Source organism: Melanotaenia boesemani, chromosome 18 (assembly GCF_017639745.1).
Source record: "Melanotaenia boesemani isolate fMelBoe1 chromosome 18, fMelBoe1.pri, whole genome shotgun sequence".
Classification (NCBI taxonomy): domain Eukaryota; kingdom Metazoa; phylum Chordata; class Actinopteri; order Atheriniformes; family Melanotaeniidae; genus Melanotaenia; species Melanotaenia boesemani.
Genome location: NC_055699.1, coordinates 12,860,256 through 12,875,872, shown reverse-complemented (window position 1 = coordinate 12,875,872; position 15,617 = coordinate 12,860,256). Strand labels below are relative to the sequence as shown.

The 15,617-nt window shown below is 40.6% G+C and overlaps 1 protein-coding gene across 5 annotated transcripts in view; it reads left to right on the top strand.

Moving 5' to 3' along the window:
- The window catches only part of atp8a2 (ATPase phospholipid transporting 8A2), a 48,355-nt gene extending 32,825 nt beyond the window's left edge, over window positions 1-15,530 (top strand). For all 5 annotated transcript variants that reach the window (XM_041968587.1, XM_041968588.1, XM_041968586.1 and 2 more), the window contains 11 exons: window positions 3,673-3,783; window positions 5,124-5,198; window positions 5,607-5,729; window positions 6,123-6,201; window positions 6,291-6,352; window positions 6,789-6,845; window positions 8,162-8,269; window positions 9,912-10,000; window positions 10,197-10,301; window positions 12,808-12,899; window positions 13,145-15,530. In XM_041968587.1, coding sequence (XP_041824521.1) covers window positions 3,673-3,783; window positions 5,124-5,198; window positions 5,607-5,729; window positions 6,123-6,201; window positions 6,291-6,352; window positions 6,789-6,845; window positions 8,162-8,269; window positions 9,912-10,000; window positions 10,197-10,301; window positions 12,808-12,899; window positions 13,145-13,239 — 996 coding nt within the window. In that variant the 3' untranslated portion in view covers window positions 13,240-15,530. The remainder of the gene's footprint in view (window positions 1-3,672; window positions 3,784-5,123; window positions 5,199-5,606; window positions 5,730-6,122; window positions 6,202-6,290; window positions 6,353-6,788; window positions 6,846-8,161; window positions 8,270-9,911; window positions 10,001-10,196; window positions 10,302-12,807; window positions 12,900-13,144) is intronic.
- Window positions 15,531-15,617: the final 87 nt, after the last annotated feature.

The following is a 15,617-nucleotide window of genomic DNA, read 5'->3' as shown; positions in this document are numbered from 1 at the left end:
TCTTTTTTTTTGTCTCTCTCCATTTCTTTCTTTTTGCTCTCTTCTCTCTCTCACTAAGCTCATTGACAGCCTTCTTCTTCCCAGACTCTTTTTTTCCATTTCTCTCTTTCTCGAGGTACTTTCTTCTTCTCTCTGGGTCTGCATCACAATGTTCTCTATCTCCTTGCTATCTCAGCTACTTTTGATCTCAGTCCTTGAAAAACACAATTCAAAATGTTCTCTTAAACATTTTAATCGAAGGCACATGTACATTAGGCCTGCCCTTTCAAACTAGGCTTGCTGATACCAAATCAACAAAAAAAGTTTTTGTCCTCTCTTATCTGTGTATAATTTATATTATTTTAAAATGTGTGTAGTAGCTGTTGTTAAGTATAAAATTAGTAGAATATGGCCTAAACTATGTGCATGTTCTCACTTATTTAATCATGTCCACCCTGTAATGACAGGCTCGCTGACAGGGTTAACAATGACAGAGTGGACATTTTTGGCTAATATTATCATTTAATGAGCACATGGTAGACATTTATTTAGCTGCATGATTCAGTTAGCAAGCTGACTGTGTACAGTTTAACAAATATATTTCAAATTTCTAAAAGTTTCTTTTATTCATCGATATTTCACGATGACAGAGTTGACATGTTAAGCTTTACAACACCCAGTTATATATACAATGTGATGAAAAATACAAAATATAAGTGTAAATACTTACTAACTATCCACTGTATCAGCCACCACTGAAGAAAGACAAAACACTGGCAGTGATGTAACTAAACACATGAGATGGTTTCTTAAAGGGCCACTTATCCGGTAATGACAGGGTGGACAGTGATTTCAGGGACACAAACAAAATGTTTAATATAATTGTGAAAACAGAACATATTTGATAAAAAAAATGTTTTATGAAGAAAGTTGTTGTGGACAATGAAGCCATGTAAAAAGAATTTTTGATTTAGTATAATTTTACTACTTATTAAACACATACCAGTTAAAAAAAGCAGTGAGTGGGATGTGCTGAAATCCTGCACATGCAATAAAAAAAACTGCATAAAATGAAGGAAGAATGTTTTAAGAGACTTTTCATTGTGCTAATATGTGTGTAAATGTTTGACTATTGATAATAAGACCCCAGAGTTTGATTACTTTACTGTATTTCCATGATAATTGTGTGACTGTGATAAGGACCCCAAAAGGAACCTTATGGTGATATTGACTCGCTTCCCATCAATCTTGTAAGGGTTATAAGGCTGTTTCCAGACAATGTGGAATCCATCATTCTAAAATGAGAGAGACTGTTTACAAGTGATAAACATTCAAGACGGTTGGCAATCTTCCCGGGAGTGAATGTCCCAGCAAGTTCACCCCAAGAACAGACTGTGCAACACTCAGAGAAACCGCAAAAACCTAAGAAATACATCTCAGATTCTACAAGCCTCAGTTAGCAGGTTAAATGTCAAATTTCATGACAGTACAGCTAAAGTGAATGAGTTTTACTTGTTTGGAAAGGGTTCCCAGACGAAAGCCTTTTGCATTGTAGCAGAGATTAGGTTCGCAAAGTTGCATATGAATGAACCACAAGACTTATGAAACAACATTCTTTTGGGTAAACAAGACCAGTGGAAATGTTTGCTCATAAATTGCAGCGCCATCTTTTTTTTAAGACCAAACCCAACATATCAGCAAAAATATCTCTGAACAACTGTCAGTATGCAGTGGAAGATGAGCGATGAGTGAAGATTTGGGTTTGTTTTGCACCCACAGGATCTGGGCACCTTAGACTTGATCGTGAACTTGTCTGTAAACCAACATTTTCTAGAGTCTAATGGTCATTTTTTCAGCTAAAGGTTTGCTGAAACGGGGTCATGCAACAGGACAATGATCCCAAGCACAGCAGCAAACCTACAACAGAATGACTGAGAGAACAAAAGTATGAAGCAGGTTCGATTACCCACTTTAAGTCAAGATCTCGTCAGACTGAAATGCTATGGAGAGACTTAAGCTGGGTACACACATAAAGATTATCGGGCTGTTTTTGTCCTGATTTTAACCATTCCCGACCAAGAACAACAAACACCTGATTATCTTAAGTCTTATAAGACTTCTATAAAATTATCATTTGGTCCGAGGTGTGTTAAGAGTGAATTTGTCCCGATATCTGCTCCGAAACGGGTCATAGCCGACAATCGGAAGTATTGAACATGTTCAATATTTATGGCCAAAAATCTTCGTGTGTGTGGAAAACCGACGGCACCTGAGCTGTAACTCTGTGGATTGTGACGTGGAACAGAATATAACCAATCAGAGAGCAAGCTGACCAGGGAGCAAGGAAGGATATAAAGTCCTTCTTCACGCGGTCTACAGTCTGTTATTTTGTACAGTTCTGGATTTTTCTATAATTATAGTTGCAAGACCACCATCATTACTTCATTATGTATGTCCTCTTCCATGGTGGGTGTTGTGTTTTCCTGTTGTTGCCATGGTTCTTCTTCCTCTTTCCGGTTGTTGCTATGTTTCTTTTTAATTTTTGTTTGATCACGTTTGATCACGCAAGATTTCTGACTCGGAGGACTAGATTCTAGATCGGCTGTGGGACAGGATTGTTGTGTGTTGTTTTGTGATGAGATCATCAGAGCACACCACACACAGTATGATCAAAACTGTTAAATGCCTGATTTTTTTTTTATCTTTATGTGTGGGGTGACAAACGGATGAAAAAATCTCTCCAGATTTCGCAAATCCTTGTGTGCACCAGCCTCTGAAGAGAGCTGTGTATAAACAAATGGCCACAAACCTCAGCGAACTCAAGCAATGAAATGTTGATTGAAGCAATGATTAGCAGCAGGCATGTACTTGAGGTAAATGTGGTTCTTTAACCTGATAAGGATCAGATGATTTTATTGTTTTGATATGTAACGTTAACCTTAAATTAAAAAAAGTGTACTTACTTTACCCTTTTTTTTTAGTCCTGTCTGCTTATTATTTACTTGATCTTGAGCTTTAACCTTATGTCAGAAAAATGAATGAAAGGAGAATTCACTTACCCTCACAAGCTTTTACTGTCTGAAATATTTCAATGCATCCACAATGACAACAAAAGAAAGCCATTACAAATACTGAATACAGAAACAGATTTGCAGATTGAACATTTAGATACTTATTTTCTGTATTGATCTTCACTCTTGAGGGATGTACCCCATGAATTTTCAGGCCTCGTGTAACTTTAACTAAGGTCTTTTAACTTGTTTGGACTACAACTTATCCAAACAAACATTACATGGGGAAAAACAGGTGATATAAATGTCAAGTTATCTGCAAACCAGGAGAACGTGTGGTGGTACAAGCTTTTAAAATTGTCAAAGAAAAAGATTAATTGACATCTTGAATTCGAACAAAAATTTAAAACACTTTTTAAAATGGGTCTTGTGGACTTATGAAATTGTAAGATTGAACTCAAAGGCATCTCTGAACAAAATTATATGAAGGAAAAAACTGTTAAATGAAGAGTTGTCTAATGATTTGAGCTTGTGTTGCAAATCTTCTTTTGCATTAGCTTCCTCTTCTCTGTAACTTTCCTCATGTAGTCTCTGTTCTCCATCTGCCTCTGATTTTCACTTTTAGCCTTTGTCTTCTAAGAATAGATAATTCTGTATTCTTGTTTTTTTCTTTGGTGTGCAGTTCTCCTACCTGGAGAAGCTTCTGTTGGTCCATGGGGCATGGAGCTACAACCGTGTCACAAAGTGCATCCTCTATTGCTTCTATAAGAATGTAGTCCTCTACATAATAGAGGTAAGAGCTTTACCACCACACCCGTCTGCCTTACACACACTCTCACACACCAAAACAGTTACATTAACAGAGACGTTTTGCAGCTGTTTGTCGACATGGCTGACAGTGATGGACGAGGTGCCCTTCTGGTGTCTGCTTTCTGTCTCTTTTACACACACACATGCATACACTTGTACATAAAAGTATCCTTAGATCAGCAGTGATGAGACCTTGGCCCTTAAGGTCAGCTGCTGTGTGTGCATGTACTTGAATTACGCATGTTGTATGTACTTACCTTTCTGCCTTTTGGGGACAAAAAAATCACTGCATTTTAGGTTGGAGATTCGTGTAGGGTTTAGGGAAGGGTTAAAGTCAGGCAAGTTATAGTTATGGTTTGAGTATATCAACAGGAAAATTACTGCAAATTAGTGTACTGTCCTAAGAATTGATGGAAATAAGAATGCTGTTTGCATGTGTGTGTGAGATGAAGAGGCACTTCAGCCCCAGCCTGTCTGCTATGAAGGGCAATTGTCAGCTGTGTTCACTCCCACCCACCCACCACCTCACTCCGCTGTCTAAAGTTAAGAATGCCAGCAGGTGCTGGTCCTCGTGGGAGCCACAGCCTGTAGCCTACTGTCCCACTCACAGCACCACTTTGTCCCTGTGTGTAAATATGTGTTTCCATGATTATCTCGCATAATTGGCTTCCAGCAGAGCCCTCTAGGCCAAAGGTCAGACTGTCTCTGTCCACTTAGTGGAGACAGAATAAGGGGGATGGGTGAGTGTGAGAGAAAGAGAGTGTTTGTATCTGACCTCACCCCTAGGCTGTACGCTCCACTGTATGCCCCAGGAATGCCACAACTCCCATCAGCGGCCCCAAACATTTTCTCTATCTGTACTCAGATCAGCTTGTGTCTGCTTCTTGTGTGTGTGTGTGTGTGTGTGTGTGTGTGTGTGTGTGTGTGTGTGTGTGTGTGTGTGTGTGTGTGTGCTCGCATTAAGGCATTAATGAAGGCGTACTCTGGGCCAGACTCACATTAGATACTGTGCTTCAGTAGATTAACTTCTGCAAAGACTGAAAGTGGTTTCTGGGTGGGCTAAAACATGCATGAAGAATGCATTCACAGCTTCATGTCTTATGGTTCATAGAGCTGCAGGAAGGATACAACGATGTTTATATATTCTGCATCTTTACGCTCAATCTTGTGTTCTGCAAAGTTGATTTTCTCATGTGTCCATATAATTTTGTAAAGCGAGGCACACATTTGTCCATCTCTCCCTATGCCTTCCACTATCAGTGCCTCCCTAAGGCAGTTTTACCCTCTGCTATTGTTCCTCTCATCCCTCTCTTTGTACCCCAGCTCTGGTTTGCCTTTGTGAATGGATTCTCTGGCCAAATCCTTTTTGAACGCTGGTGTATAGGCCTCTACAATGTGGTGAGTATCCACCCGCAGTCCTTGTCAAACTTACTCTGTTCTGTTTTTCTGATCTTTTCCTCACTCTCAGGTCTTTTCCCATTTTCACTTAGCTGGTATAATCTGCTCTCTATCTCTTAATTAATCTCGTCCACTTTGTCTTCTTATCACTACTTTCTTTGCATGCCAGAGATGTCTGTAAGCTTGTCTATTTATGTGCTCTGATGACAGTTGTGTGTACTTTACGTCTGACTGCTGATGCCTTTAGGCTCCCCATTTTTAAAACACTAACACCCCCCCCCATTTTTTTTTCTTCTTTGGCTGATGTCCTGATAAGAACAATCAAAGTGGAGCTAAACAAAGTAATGCCATTTGTGCATTTTGTTATGTTTTTTTTATGTTTTCATGTGTCTGTTTTGTATCCTGCAGATATTTACCGCACTGCCTCCATTTACTCTTGGGATTTTTGACCGGCCGTGCAGCCAGCAAAACATGCTCCGTTTCCCACAGCTCTACCGTATTACCCAGAACGCTGAAGGCTTCAACACCAAGGTACACACACTCGCACACACTCACACAAATAATTTTTCTCCATCTCATTCAACTCATAGTTGCTTGGAATCTGAGGAGTGATGCTGGCTGTTTGTTTGGGACTTCAGTGAGTAAACAAGGGTGGCATGGAGACTGGGGTGTTTCCATGACAACTCTTAATGTGATTCATAGTCCCAGAATAAGGAAGTCTTTCATTTTTGGCTACTGTATGTGCATGAGTGTGTGCTAATATGTGTGTTTACAGTACAGATGGGCACTTTTGATGGTACCAACACAGAAGAAGTTGTGTGTTGTTTGAAGAATTGCTGTTTTTGTACGTTTTCATATGCACAGGGGCATATATGTGTATTAGTTTGCACTGACCTGTTTTTTACTTTTCACACTGTCTTGCAGGTGTTTTGGGGACACTGTATCAATGCACTGATTCATTCAATTATTCTCTTTTGGTTTCCACTCAAAATGTTGGAGCATGGTAAGTGACTTAAACCAGCAATTGTTTTGCAGTCCATTGATTTGACTTGACACTTCGTTATGAAGCTAATGTTTGTATGTTCTCCACAGACTCTCCCTTCAGCAACGGTCAGGGCAATGACTATCTGTTTGCAGGAAATATGGTCTACACAGTAAGCATCTTACTTATATTTTCTCTGTGCAGATTATTTTTTTCACCTCCTCAGTGTTTGTGTACACACCGGCTCTGCAGCACTGTGCTTCTTCCTCAGACCCCTTTTGAGTCTCCAGTCAATCTGGTCTCGTCTAGCCAGTCTCTCTCTTCTCCATGCTCATCAATCTTTTCTCTATTCACTCATCTATCTCACACTCCTGCTATCATTTTAGACCCTACAACCCTAATGTCTGTTGTTTTTATTTTTGTGCTGTATGTACATGTAGGCCAGGGGGTGTGGGGGTCCTGGATGTTTTAGCAGATGTTTACTATATAACATTAATGTTTATTATCTCCACAGTCACCAGTGAACTAATCTGCTTTTCTGTGTTTTGTTTTTTTTCTTTTCATGTTTCCACTCCTCTTTTTGTACGTCTTTGTGTGCATGTGCGCAGTATGTGGTAGTTACTGTATGTCTGAAAGCTGGAATGGAGACCACCGCTTGGACCAGGGTAGGAACATTAACACGCTTATAATAAACCAAACCACATGTGCTGTATTTTACTCAACCGATCATAAAGAGAGAGGAGGGGTGTTGCGCTCATGACTTTACTGTCTCAGTGCTTCATATTATACCTTGATCTTGTGGTGGATGTTTGAGGTTTCTCTAACTGCAGTCACCTGCACCTTTTCTTCTAACCACATCAAATGTAGTTGATATTTTTTTGCTAGCCTGCAAGATTTGAAATAAATCCATACACATAAACATCCAAATGTTGATGGATTAAATTTTTCATCACCGTTTAAATTAATTGAGAAAATTTACGGTGAAGCAGCTGTGAGAACTGCTTAGTGTGCTTTGAAAGATTAATCTTTCAAGGAACAAATGGACATCATAGCTGCTCAGACAGAGCACAGCAGAGGAGAAAAACAGACCCAGAAACTGTTAGAATACCATCTGTTAGATTTATATTAAATACAGTAACATAAGAGCAAAACAGATTGAATTTACAGCTAACTTTGAGCCCAGATGTCCTTATCCTTTTCAAAGAATGTTCTATTCAAGTCATGAGGAATGTTTTACACTCTATTTGGTTTTAGTGAGATTATTTAGTGGAGCTACACTTCTATGTTTTTAACTTGTTATAATTGTGGATTTGTCCTAATGACAATTAGACAAAATGATAAAATTGAAGAAGTCAGTTTTACTTAAATTGTATTTGACAGTTTTTCACCATTTGTAGTTGGCAAAACTGTGTTTAAATAATAATAATTGAAAAGAAAACAAAAGATTATTCTAGAGAGAAAAAAAAATGCTAGTTTAAGCCTTATTATATCTTGTATATGAGTCATTTTGGAGCAAATAAACTGGGAAAAATCAGAACAAAGAATTAATAAACAAAGCAAAGCATCTGACTACATGTGTGATTTCAACTGTCAGTCCCAAAACAACAAAAGCAAAAGTGGATGATGAGTTTAAGAAAACAGCAGCTCACGCCGTGGCAGTCACTTTATTTGGTTTATACCCACTGTTGGAGTGACAAAGTCGGGAAGTATAGCCAGGCTCTGACACCTTTGTCCGTTCAGCTGTCCACACAACAGTCTGGCAGTAATGAAGCAAGGTCCCAGAGGAATTCACAAAGTATCCCCTTACAGCAGATCAGAGTTGGATGAAGACTGGGGAAGATGGGAGGGAAAGGTGGTCTATATTTGGATGAGCTGTATGTAAACTATTTGACCTCATGTTGTCTGTCTGCATCTTCCTTTTTATAACTCCCCTTTGTTCTTTTCTTTGCCTTCTTTTATCTTTTTTTTTCCCATGTTTTAGTTTTCCCACCTGGCAGTGTGGGGAAGCATGGTGCTCTGGATGGTCTTCTTTGCCGTCTACTCTGCCATCTGGCCCACTATCCCCATTGCCCCTGACATGCTGGGCCAGGCAAGTTGCTATTTGTAAACATGTCATTCATTTCAATAACGGGGTGATTGGGACTGACAGAGCCCTTCCCTCTACAACTTTTTTCTACAAAATCAGCTACCCTTCCCTCCTTCTTCTTCTAATACATGGTGTCTATGAGACCCACCTCTTGGGTGTTCCATGTCGGCACTGCTGGAGCCCCAGGGGGAGGTTCATACCCCTGCAGCCCCTCTCAGCAGGCTTCCCGCACCTGCTGCATGTCACCCGAACCCCTGTCTTTAACTGCCCTCTGTGAAGGTGTTGACTCAAGAGGGTGGGCTGCTGTCTGTATTGCTGAGGTGTAAAGACTGTTTGTTTGTTGGACCCAGTGATTCAGAGACTCATTTTAAGAGTTTGAGGATGAAGGCTGGGATGGGATGAGGTGCCCCTCTGAGTTGGGTAGGTGAATGAATCGGGCCATCTCAACTCCCCTCAGCCCATTAATTCAATTTGTGTCAGAAATCAGGAATGCAGTCAAATATCTCTGCAGCTGCTCAGACTAACTGGGGAATGGTCAGAGACACTCAACTACCACCCCCCCTTTCCTCTCCATCATCCCCCCCTAACTACGCCATTACCTCTCTCATTTCCCCTGCTCCTGCTATCTATATTTCCATCTGTCCAGGGGGGAAACAGGATGGAAAAGAGCTGTATAATTCCACTCGGAATAACTGTGGTGATTATAAAGTGGTGTAGACTTCATAGTCTGATTCTACTGCTTTTAACAAAGTACAGAAAATAATTTGTCCTCCGCATCTTCCATCCTCAGTGTGTGACATTCCATATTTCCAGTGCAGTAAAAGTGAATCGCGTGTCTCTGTGTGGGTGTTTTGTGCAGAGGTTGCCTGACTCATTTTCCTCATTACCTTCTCTTCTCTGAGTCAAATTATCTCTTTATCCCTGTTTAAAACTCAGGATGCAGAAAACGTATGATATGAGCAATGAATTGGTAGACTTATACCCAGACACAAAGAGTTAGGCTTGTAAAAGACCGCAAAGCTTTTGCACTTAGCCAAAAAGGAGATGTTGGGGAAGTAGGAGAAAACTTTGGGATTATCAGAAGCAGGTGAGGGCAAGCAACAGAGGCAACAGTCATTAATGATGAAAGAAAATTGTGAAAGAGTGAGATCGAAGGGAATCACAAGAGAAAGATGTGTGGGAGTAAGAAGCAGGGAGAGACAGACTGACAGACAGTGGTTAGACGCATGATTAATCCTGGGAGACAGACCAAGAATGGGGTTGTAGGTCAATGAGCTGGCTTGCAGCTGGACTGCAGAAACGGGTAGGAGGGGGGTAATCTGTGGTTACTCACTGGCGTTTTATCATTCAGTTTCACAGAAGCATTATTTCAGATGTGGGAATGTTGTGTTTAGGCCAGTTTGTGGTGTGTACACAGGCTTTAAGAAAGCTGTAAATAAAGGTTTGGCAAAGATTAGAAGTGTTAAATTTTGGTTACTTCCACGCTCTATGCACTGTATGACTTTTACTGCCCTTTGACACTTATCTCTGTGCCTCCACCACAGTGTTGGTTAATTTGTGCTTGTTTGCTTAGAAGAAAACTTAATCTTCAACTTGAATTAATGTGCAAGCAAAAACAAATGGAGCCTGTGTGTTGTCATTGCAGGCTGGCAAGGTGATGCAGTGTTGGCACTTCTGGCTAGGTCTGATCCTGGTGCCTACTGCGTGTTTACTCAAAGATTTTGCTTGGACAGCGTAAGTAGAACATATTTAACATAAATATGTTTGAATCTATACAGAAACTGTTTAACTTAGCTTAATCGTTTACATAACCCATATTGAGTCTATGTCAGCGCTTACGCACACTTCATTTTATGAATCGCATGTGTCTGCAATTTGAAGAACTAAGACTTTCCGTCATGGGTCTGATGAGGTTATTTCTATTTTGCAGTACACGTCGCACTGTGAGGAAGTCTTTGCTGGAGGAGGTGCAGGAGTTGGAGGCACGGGCAGTTGACCCTGGGGCAGCAGTGCTTCGGGATTCCAGTGGCCGCAGGTATGTAAAATCTCCAAAGCACCAGAGGTTCTCATCAAAATTCACATTCATTTTCAGTAGCATCATTATTAATGCTCTTTCTTGTTTTTTTTTTTCTTTTTTTTGTCTTCTAGTGCAATTATTTCTTAGTCTGCACATCAAATTGTTCCTGCCCATTTGCTTAATATATCTTAATTTGTACTTTTTTTTACTCTGCAGTAGAAATATGTCTTAGCTCTATTGTAATCATTTGTGTAGCCTTTACGTAAAAATGAAAATTAACTATTTTTGCGTCCCCTGTGGGAACCGTCCATAGGGCTGAAGGCAAGGCGGAGGTCCCATAGAACCAGAACTGCTCTGCAGAGGTAGTTTCTGGGTTTGCACTGCTCCACTGTGTGAACTCTGACTTGTAATCACCTGTGTGCCATACTGCAAGCTGCTTTTTAGTGGCATTCACATGGTTTTCATGATCTGAGTTCATATTTCTCTCTTTTTTTACCTTTTTTTTTATAAATCTGCATACTTTTATGGTCTTCAATTTTTCCTATTCCTCTGAATTTCTTCATAGGTGGACCAATTTGAACTGCTGTACAGACCTGGTGTGTTTACTGTTTGGCTGTAGCTCCTCAGACTGTGACTTAGCTTTGTGTGTGGTGTTTGTGGGGCCGTGTTAGAACAAAATGCACCGGTTGCTGTTGGGAAAATATGTGCAAATACTAGAAGTGACCTATGTAGTTAAATAGTCAACAAACATACATACATACATACATACATAAAAAATTTATTTTTCTAATCCAAAACATTTTACATTAATCTTTTATTTCAATCAAGTCAGTTTCTATGTTTAAAAACATAACATTCTTAGCGTTTCCTTTTAATCAATAAAACAAGCAGATTAAGTACAAAATATCATGTATAGTTTAAAATTACCAGTGTCAAATTGAATTTTTTTTTACAAATATAGTTGATATGATTTAGTACTTAAAGCATGTTGGTATTAATTACCCAGCTGTGTGTAACTAAATAATACAAAAAATCTAAAATTATGAGTAATGTATAGAAAGCTTGAAATTAGCTGAGGAAGCTTGAGGTATGTTCCAAGTAAGGGAGGGATGAGTGAGTGCTCCTCTTCACCCTCACGCAGGGCCCCATCCTTCACTGAAACCGGCTTTTACACCCATGGATGCAAAGACAAGATCCTTTGCATCCTCTCAATTCCAAATCAAAAAAGGAAAGTAAGGGTGGGCAGAGAGTCAGTGGAGTGAAATGAAAAAGATCACATCTGTGTTTGCAGTTCCTGAGGAGCTCTTTGGTTAGGCATGGGAATGGGTGGAAAGGTACAGTACGGGATTGTCCCAAAGGAAGAGTTCAAAAGTAGCACATCCTCGGGCTCTTTTGAATCAGCAGGTATTCATGGAGAGACATCACAGTTGGAGAGAGGACAGCTTGGATCATAGCAATGCACAAGCTGTTCATGTATTTGTCCAGCTGCCATTTCATCTTTTATCATTCACTGTGCTGTTATCTATCTAATAGACATTACTTTTTTGGCCAAAGACTTCTTAAGCAAACTTAAGAGCTCCTCATTTTTCTCTATTCTTTACAAAAACTCAGAAGATTTCCAAGAGTCATATTTATTTAGAGGAGTTTCCTAACTACTTGTTCCAAATGTTAGCCTTGGGAATACTGTAGTTCTTAACCAGTCCACTGATCGTTATCACTGCAGAATAAAGCAAGTTCTGGGGAAAACCATAATTTCAGTGCTACAGTAGAGGATAACTGTGCAGAATATATTCTTTCAGCCAATCCTGATCTGGAAGTCAGTGTCCTCAAGTTACATCCAATATGTATACTTTATGGCGACAGTGATAGTGATGGGATTCAAGGGAAATTCAAGGATGTAATAAATATGCGTACATTTGTGTGGAATATGAAAAAAATGGTTTGGTTCTATTTGGTCACGGGAGGAGAGGAGCCGTGACGGCGTGTGGTCTTAGAACAGAGGTCCCACTCTTCTTCTTGGAAAGGGGGGAGTTATGAGGAGAGGAGTGGCCAAGGGGTGAGGACTAGTTGACTGTGGATGGCCTGTTAGTCTGCAAGCAGTGTATGACTTACTGTTAGACTGAATTGAATGTCAGAAGCAATTGATATCAAAACCACCCCTTTGTGGTCCTTAAGTCCCCCAGAATTTAGCTTGTTAATCGGTATGTTTTAATGTTGATCCTTGAAGGAAAAGCTTATTTTTTCTGGTATGTGGTTGTATGTGTATGTGGTTCGTTGCTCAGGAACACTATTGCATCTACACCCTAAAAATGTACAGATCCTTAAAGCTATCAAGCCACCCGTCTCAACTGAAATCTTAATATCAAAGATACTAAAAATATGTGCATATGTGAATAAAAAAACCTTCACAGTTGCTAGTACTGGTGCTGTGTAGTTGATTCAGTTAGTCTCTATTAACCATTAGTAGAAAAGTGCTGAGTGCTCTGAAGCTGTGGAGTAACTTTTCTTTTTCATCTTTTTGCAGTCTAAACGAACGAGCCCATCTGCTGACAAGAGTCTTTAGGAAAACACCTTCAAGTGTAGGACGCTCAAACTCAGTGCAGCAGACTGTGTCACGTAAGTGTGTGTTATTAGAGATGTGCTATGACATTATCCACATTGTATAATGTGTGTCATGTACTAGCTTGGGAAAGCCATGAGGAAAAAAAGTCATTTTAGTGTGTCTTTCTCCAGTTAATTCTTATTACAAGTGCAACAGTTGTAAAAACTGACATCTATCTTAACAGCAGAAATATTATTTAGGAATTCATCCACGCAAATAAATAATAATTTGAGATTTGTCCCCTTTTGTCTCTCTACAGATGGCTATGCCTTCTCTCAGGAGGAGCACGGTGTGGTGTCTCAGTCCCAGGTAGTTCGCTCCTACGACACCACCCGTCAGCGCCCCAGCCTCTAGCCCCACTCCGATCAAGGCTTTGGCTCACAATAACAAAGGTTGTCAAGGTGACAGTGGAAACAGACTTAACTGGCACCCTCAAATCGGGTGACCAACCCCTGCTGTGGCCTTACTGGAACAATGACCTGACCCCAAGCTGGGGTGGGGTGGGGGAGCAGGGGAGGGTCACGGTCAGGTGTGGGGGCCGTCGTCGGCGCATGGAGGACAGAGTTGGGAGAAGGGACCAGGCCAAATACTGAACAATGAAACTCACAAAAGCTGCACTGGCATGAGCGATCATATCCACGTACAGACATGCCAATTCAAACTCAGACTGCTACTCTTATCTGTATACCGCTCAGACTGGGTTTGCTTCACGCCACTGTGTGTCAATGTAAGTGTGTGCGTGTGTGTGTGCATTGCAGTGCGTCTGTATCTGCCTGTGCATGTATGTCTGCACGCATTTGGTGCTCCTGTATTTGTGTGCATGTGTGTGTCTGTTCACGTGTGTTTGCTTCCAAGGTTACCTCTCATCTCCCTCTCAAGAGGAGGGTTCATGTCTTCTGTCATCACATGCCGTCGCAGAAGGGGATGTCCAAATAAACATGCACACACACTCGCATACATCCAGCCGCAGGTTGAATTCCTTAAAAAAAGGTAGGAGGGAAGTGTAGACCAAGGACCGGCTGGAGTTCTGCATCACAGCTACAGGCCCTCTTGCCACTGCCAGACACCGCAAAACTGCTACTGAGGCAGAACACTCACCCCAAACTGAACCACCACCCTGCTGCAGCTCCTCCTACCCCACTGGGACCTCTTCTCTCTTATCTCTCTCTTCAACTCTTCCTTATCTCTGCATCTCATAGTGGCTCTGCAGCCTCCATATGTCTTCTCTACAGCACATCATCTCTTTTTTTCCTCCCTTTTTTTTATAATATATTTTCCTGTGATTAATGACGTGATCTAGCATCATCAGCAGCTCATGTAGAAGCAGCATAACTGGCAATAGCACTTCTGCTCCCACAGTTCTGTTGGATATCTGCTATTTACTGGACTTTTTCTTTCTTTTTTTTTTATTAAAGTGAACATTAACATGTATGCGTTTATATATTTTTTTTCCTTTTCATTAATATCTGTTTTTGTACTCATGTGTGGAGACATGTTTTAGAGAGAATATTTTACTTGAACTGCTCCTAACAGGCATCCAAACAGAGGGGATTTGATTGAAACACTCGCATGGATCATGTGTTTCTCTGGCCCTGGGATTTGTTCGAATGTAGAGTCCATTGTCTGTGTGCTCCGTGTTAAGGACACTCTGGTTCAGGAATGCAGGACTGAAGGGTTGGGAGAGTGGTGAGGGTGGAGGGGTTGTCCATTCGAGTCCTAATCATTAAATCTAATCAATCCATGGCCTGACTAAATGTCTTTGTGTTTTGACTGTTAGCTGAGTGCTTATGTAGTTAAGCAGGGAGATTTGGGTTCAACTGTAGCTCCAGGGAAGCTGAAGAAGTTTGGTTTACATTTCATGCTGAAAATAGAAAAAGGGGAAAAATACATAGAGCAAGATGATTTGACATGAGCTGCATATGATTTTATATATTAACAGAATCAAACCTCTCCCACACTCCCTCTTTAAGCTCAGGAGAGTCGGTGTAGACAGACCATTAGGAGATTATTCCTCCTCAACTAGAGATCTCTTTCCCACCCACCTTCCTGGACACAGCCCAGCCCAAACCAACTACAGCTGCTGCAGTATGGAGAATCCATCGGGCCGCTCCATTTATGCTGTTCAAGTCCTCCCTGGTGAATCCAGTGTCCTGCTCTGATTTCCATATTACTGTGGCTTAGCTTTTGGAAGACACTGCCAAAACTACCCCTCCACATCGTCAAAGCTTTAAACTGTCCATTGTTCTGGTTTGTTATTTTTCATTTGTGTGTCAGGTGATGTGACGGTTATTCATTGTGTTGTCTGTGGGAGGTAGGCCTGTCTGAATGTGTATGGTGTCTGATAGCTTAAGTACGTGTCTCTTTGTGCGAGTGTTTCTAAGGGATTAAGGCGACCCATTCATCAGTTTTTTTTTTTTTTGGTCTGCATCTTTTTATTGGCACTCATACCTTGTTGCTTATTAAAGCACAAACCATCGCTCAGTGTGTTTCTATGCAAGATGACAAAATGCTGAAACAAACTTTCAGCCCTCTGCTGTTTGTTTTGAAATGTTTATTTTTAAAATTCATATGAAAAACATTTCTTCTGCATGATGGGATTTTAGAGCGAGAAAACACATTCAATTTAAAATGAATCCAACATTTGACATATGCTCTTTTTTTTCCTCACAAGCTGCGCACTGTATCATAGAGACATTGTCCTTGAAGTACAAAAGAAGTGCAGAAACATACCA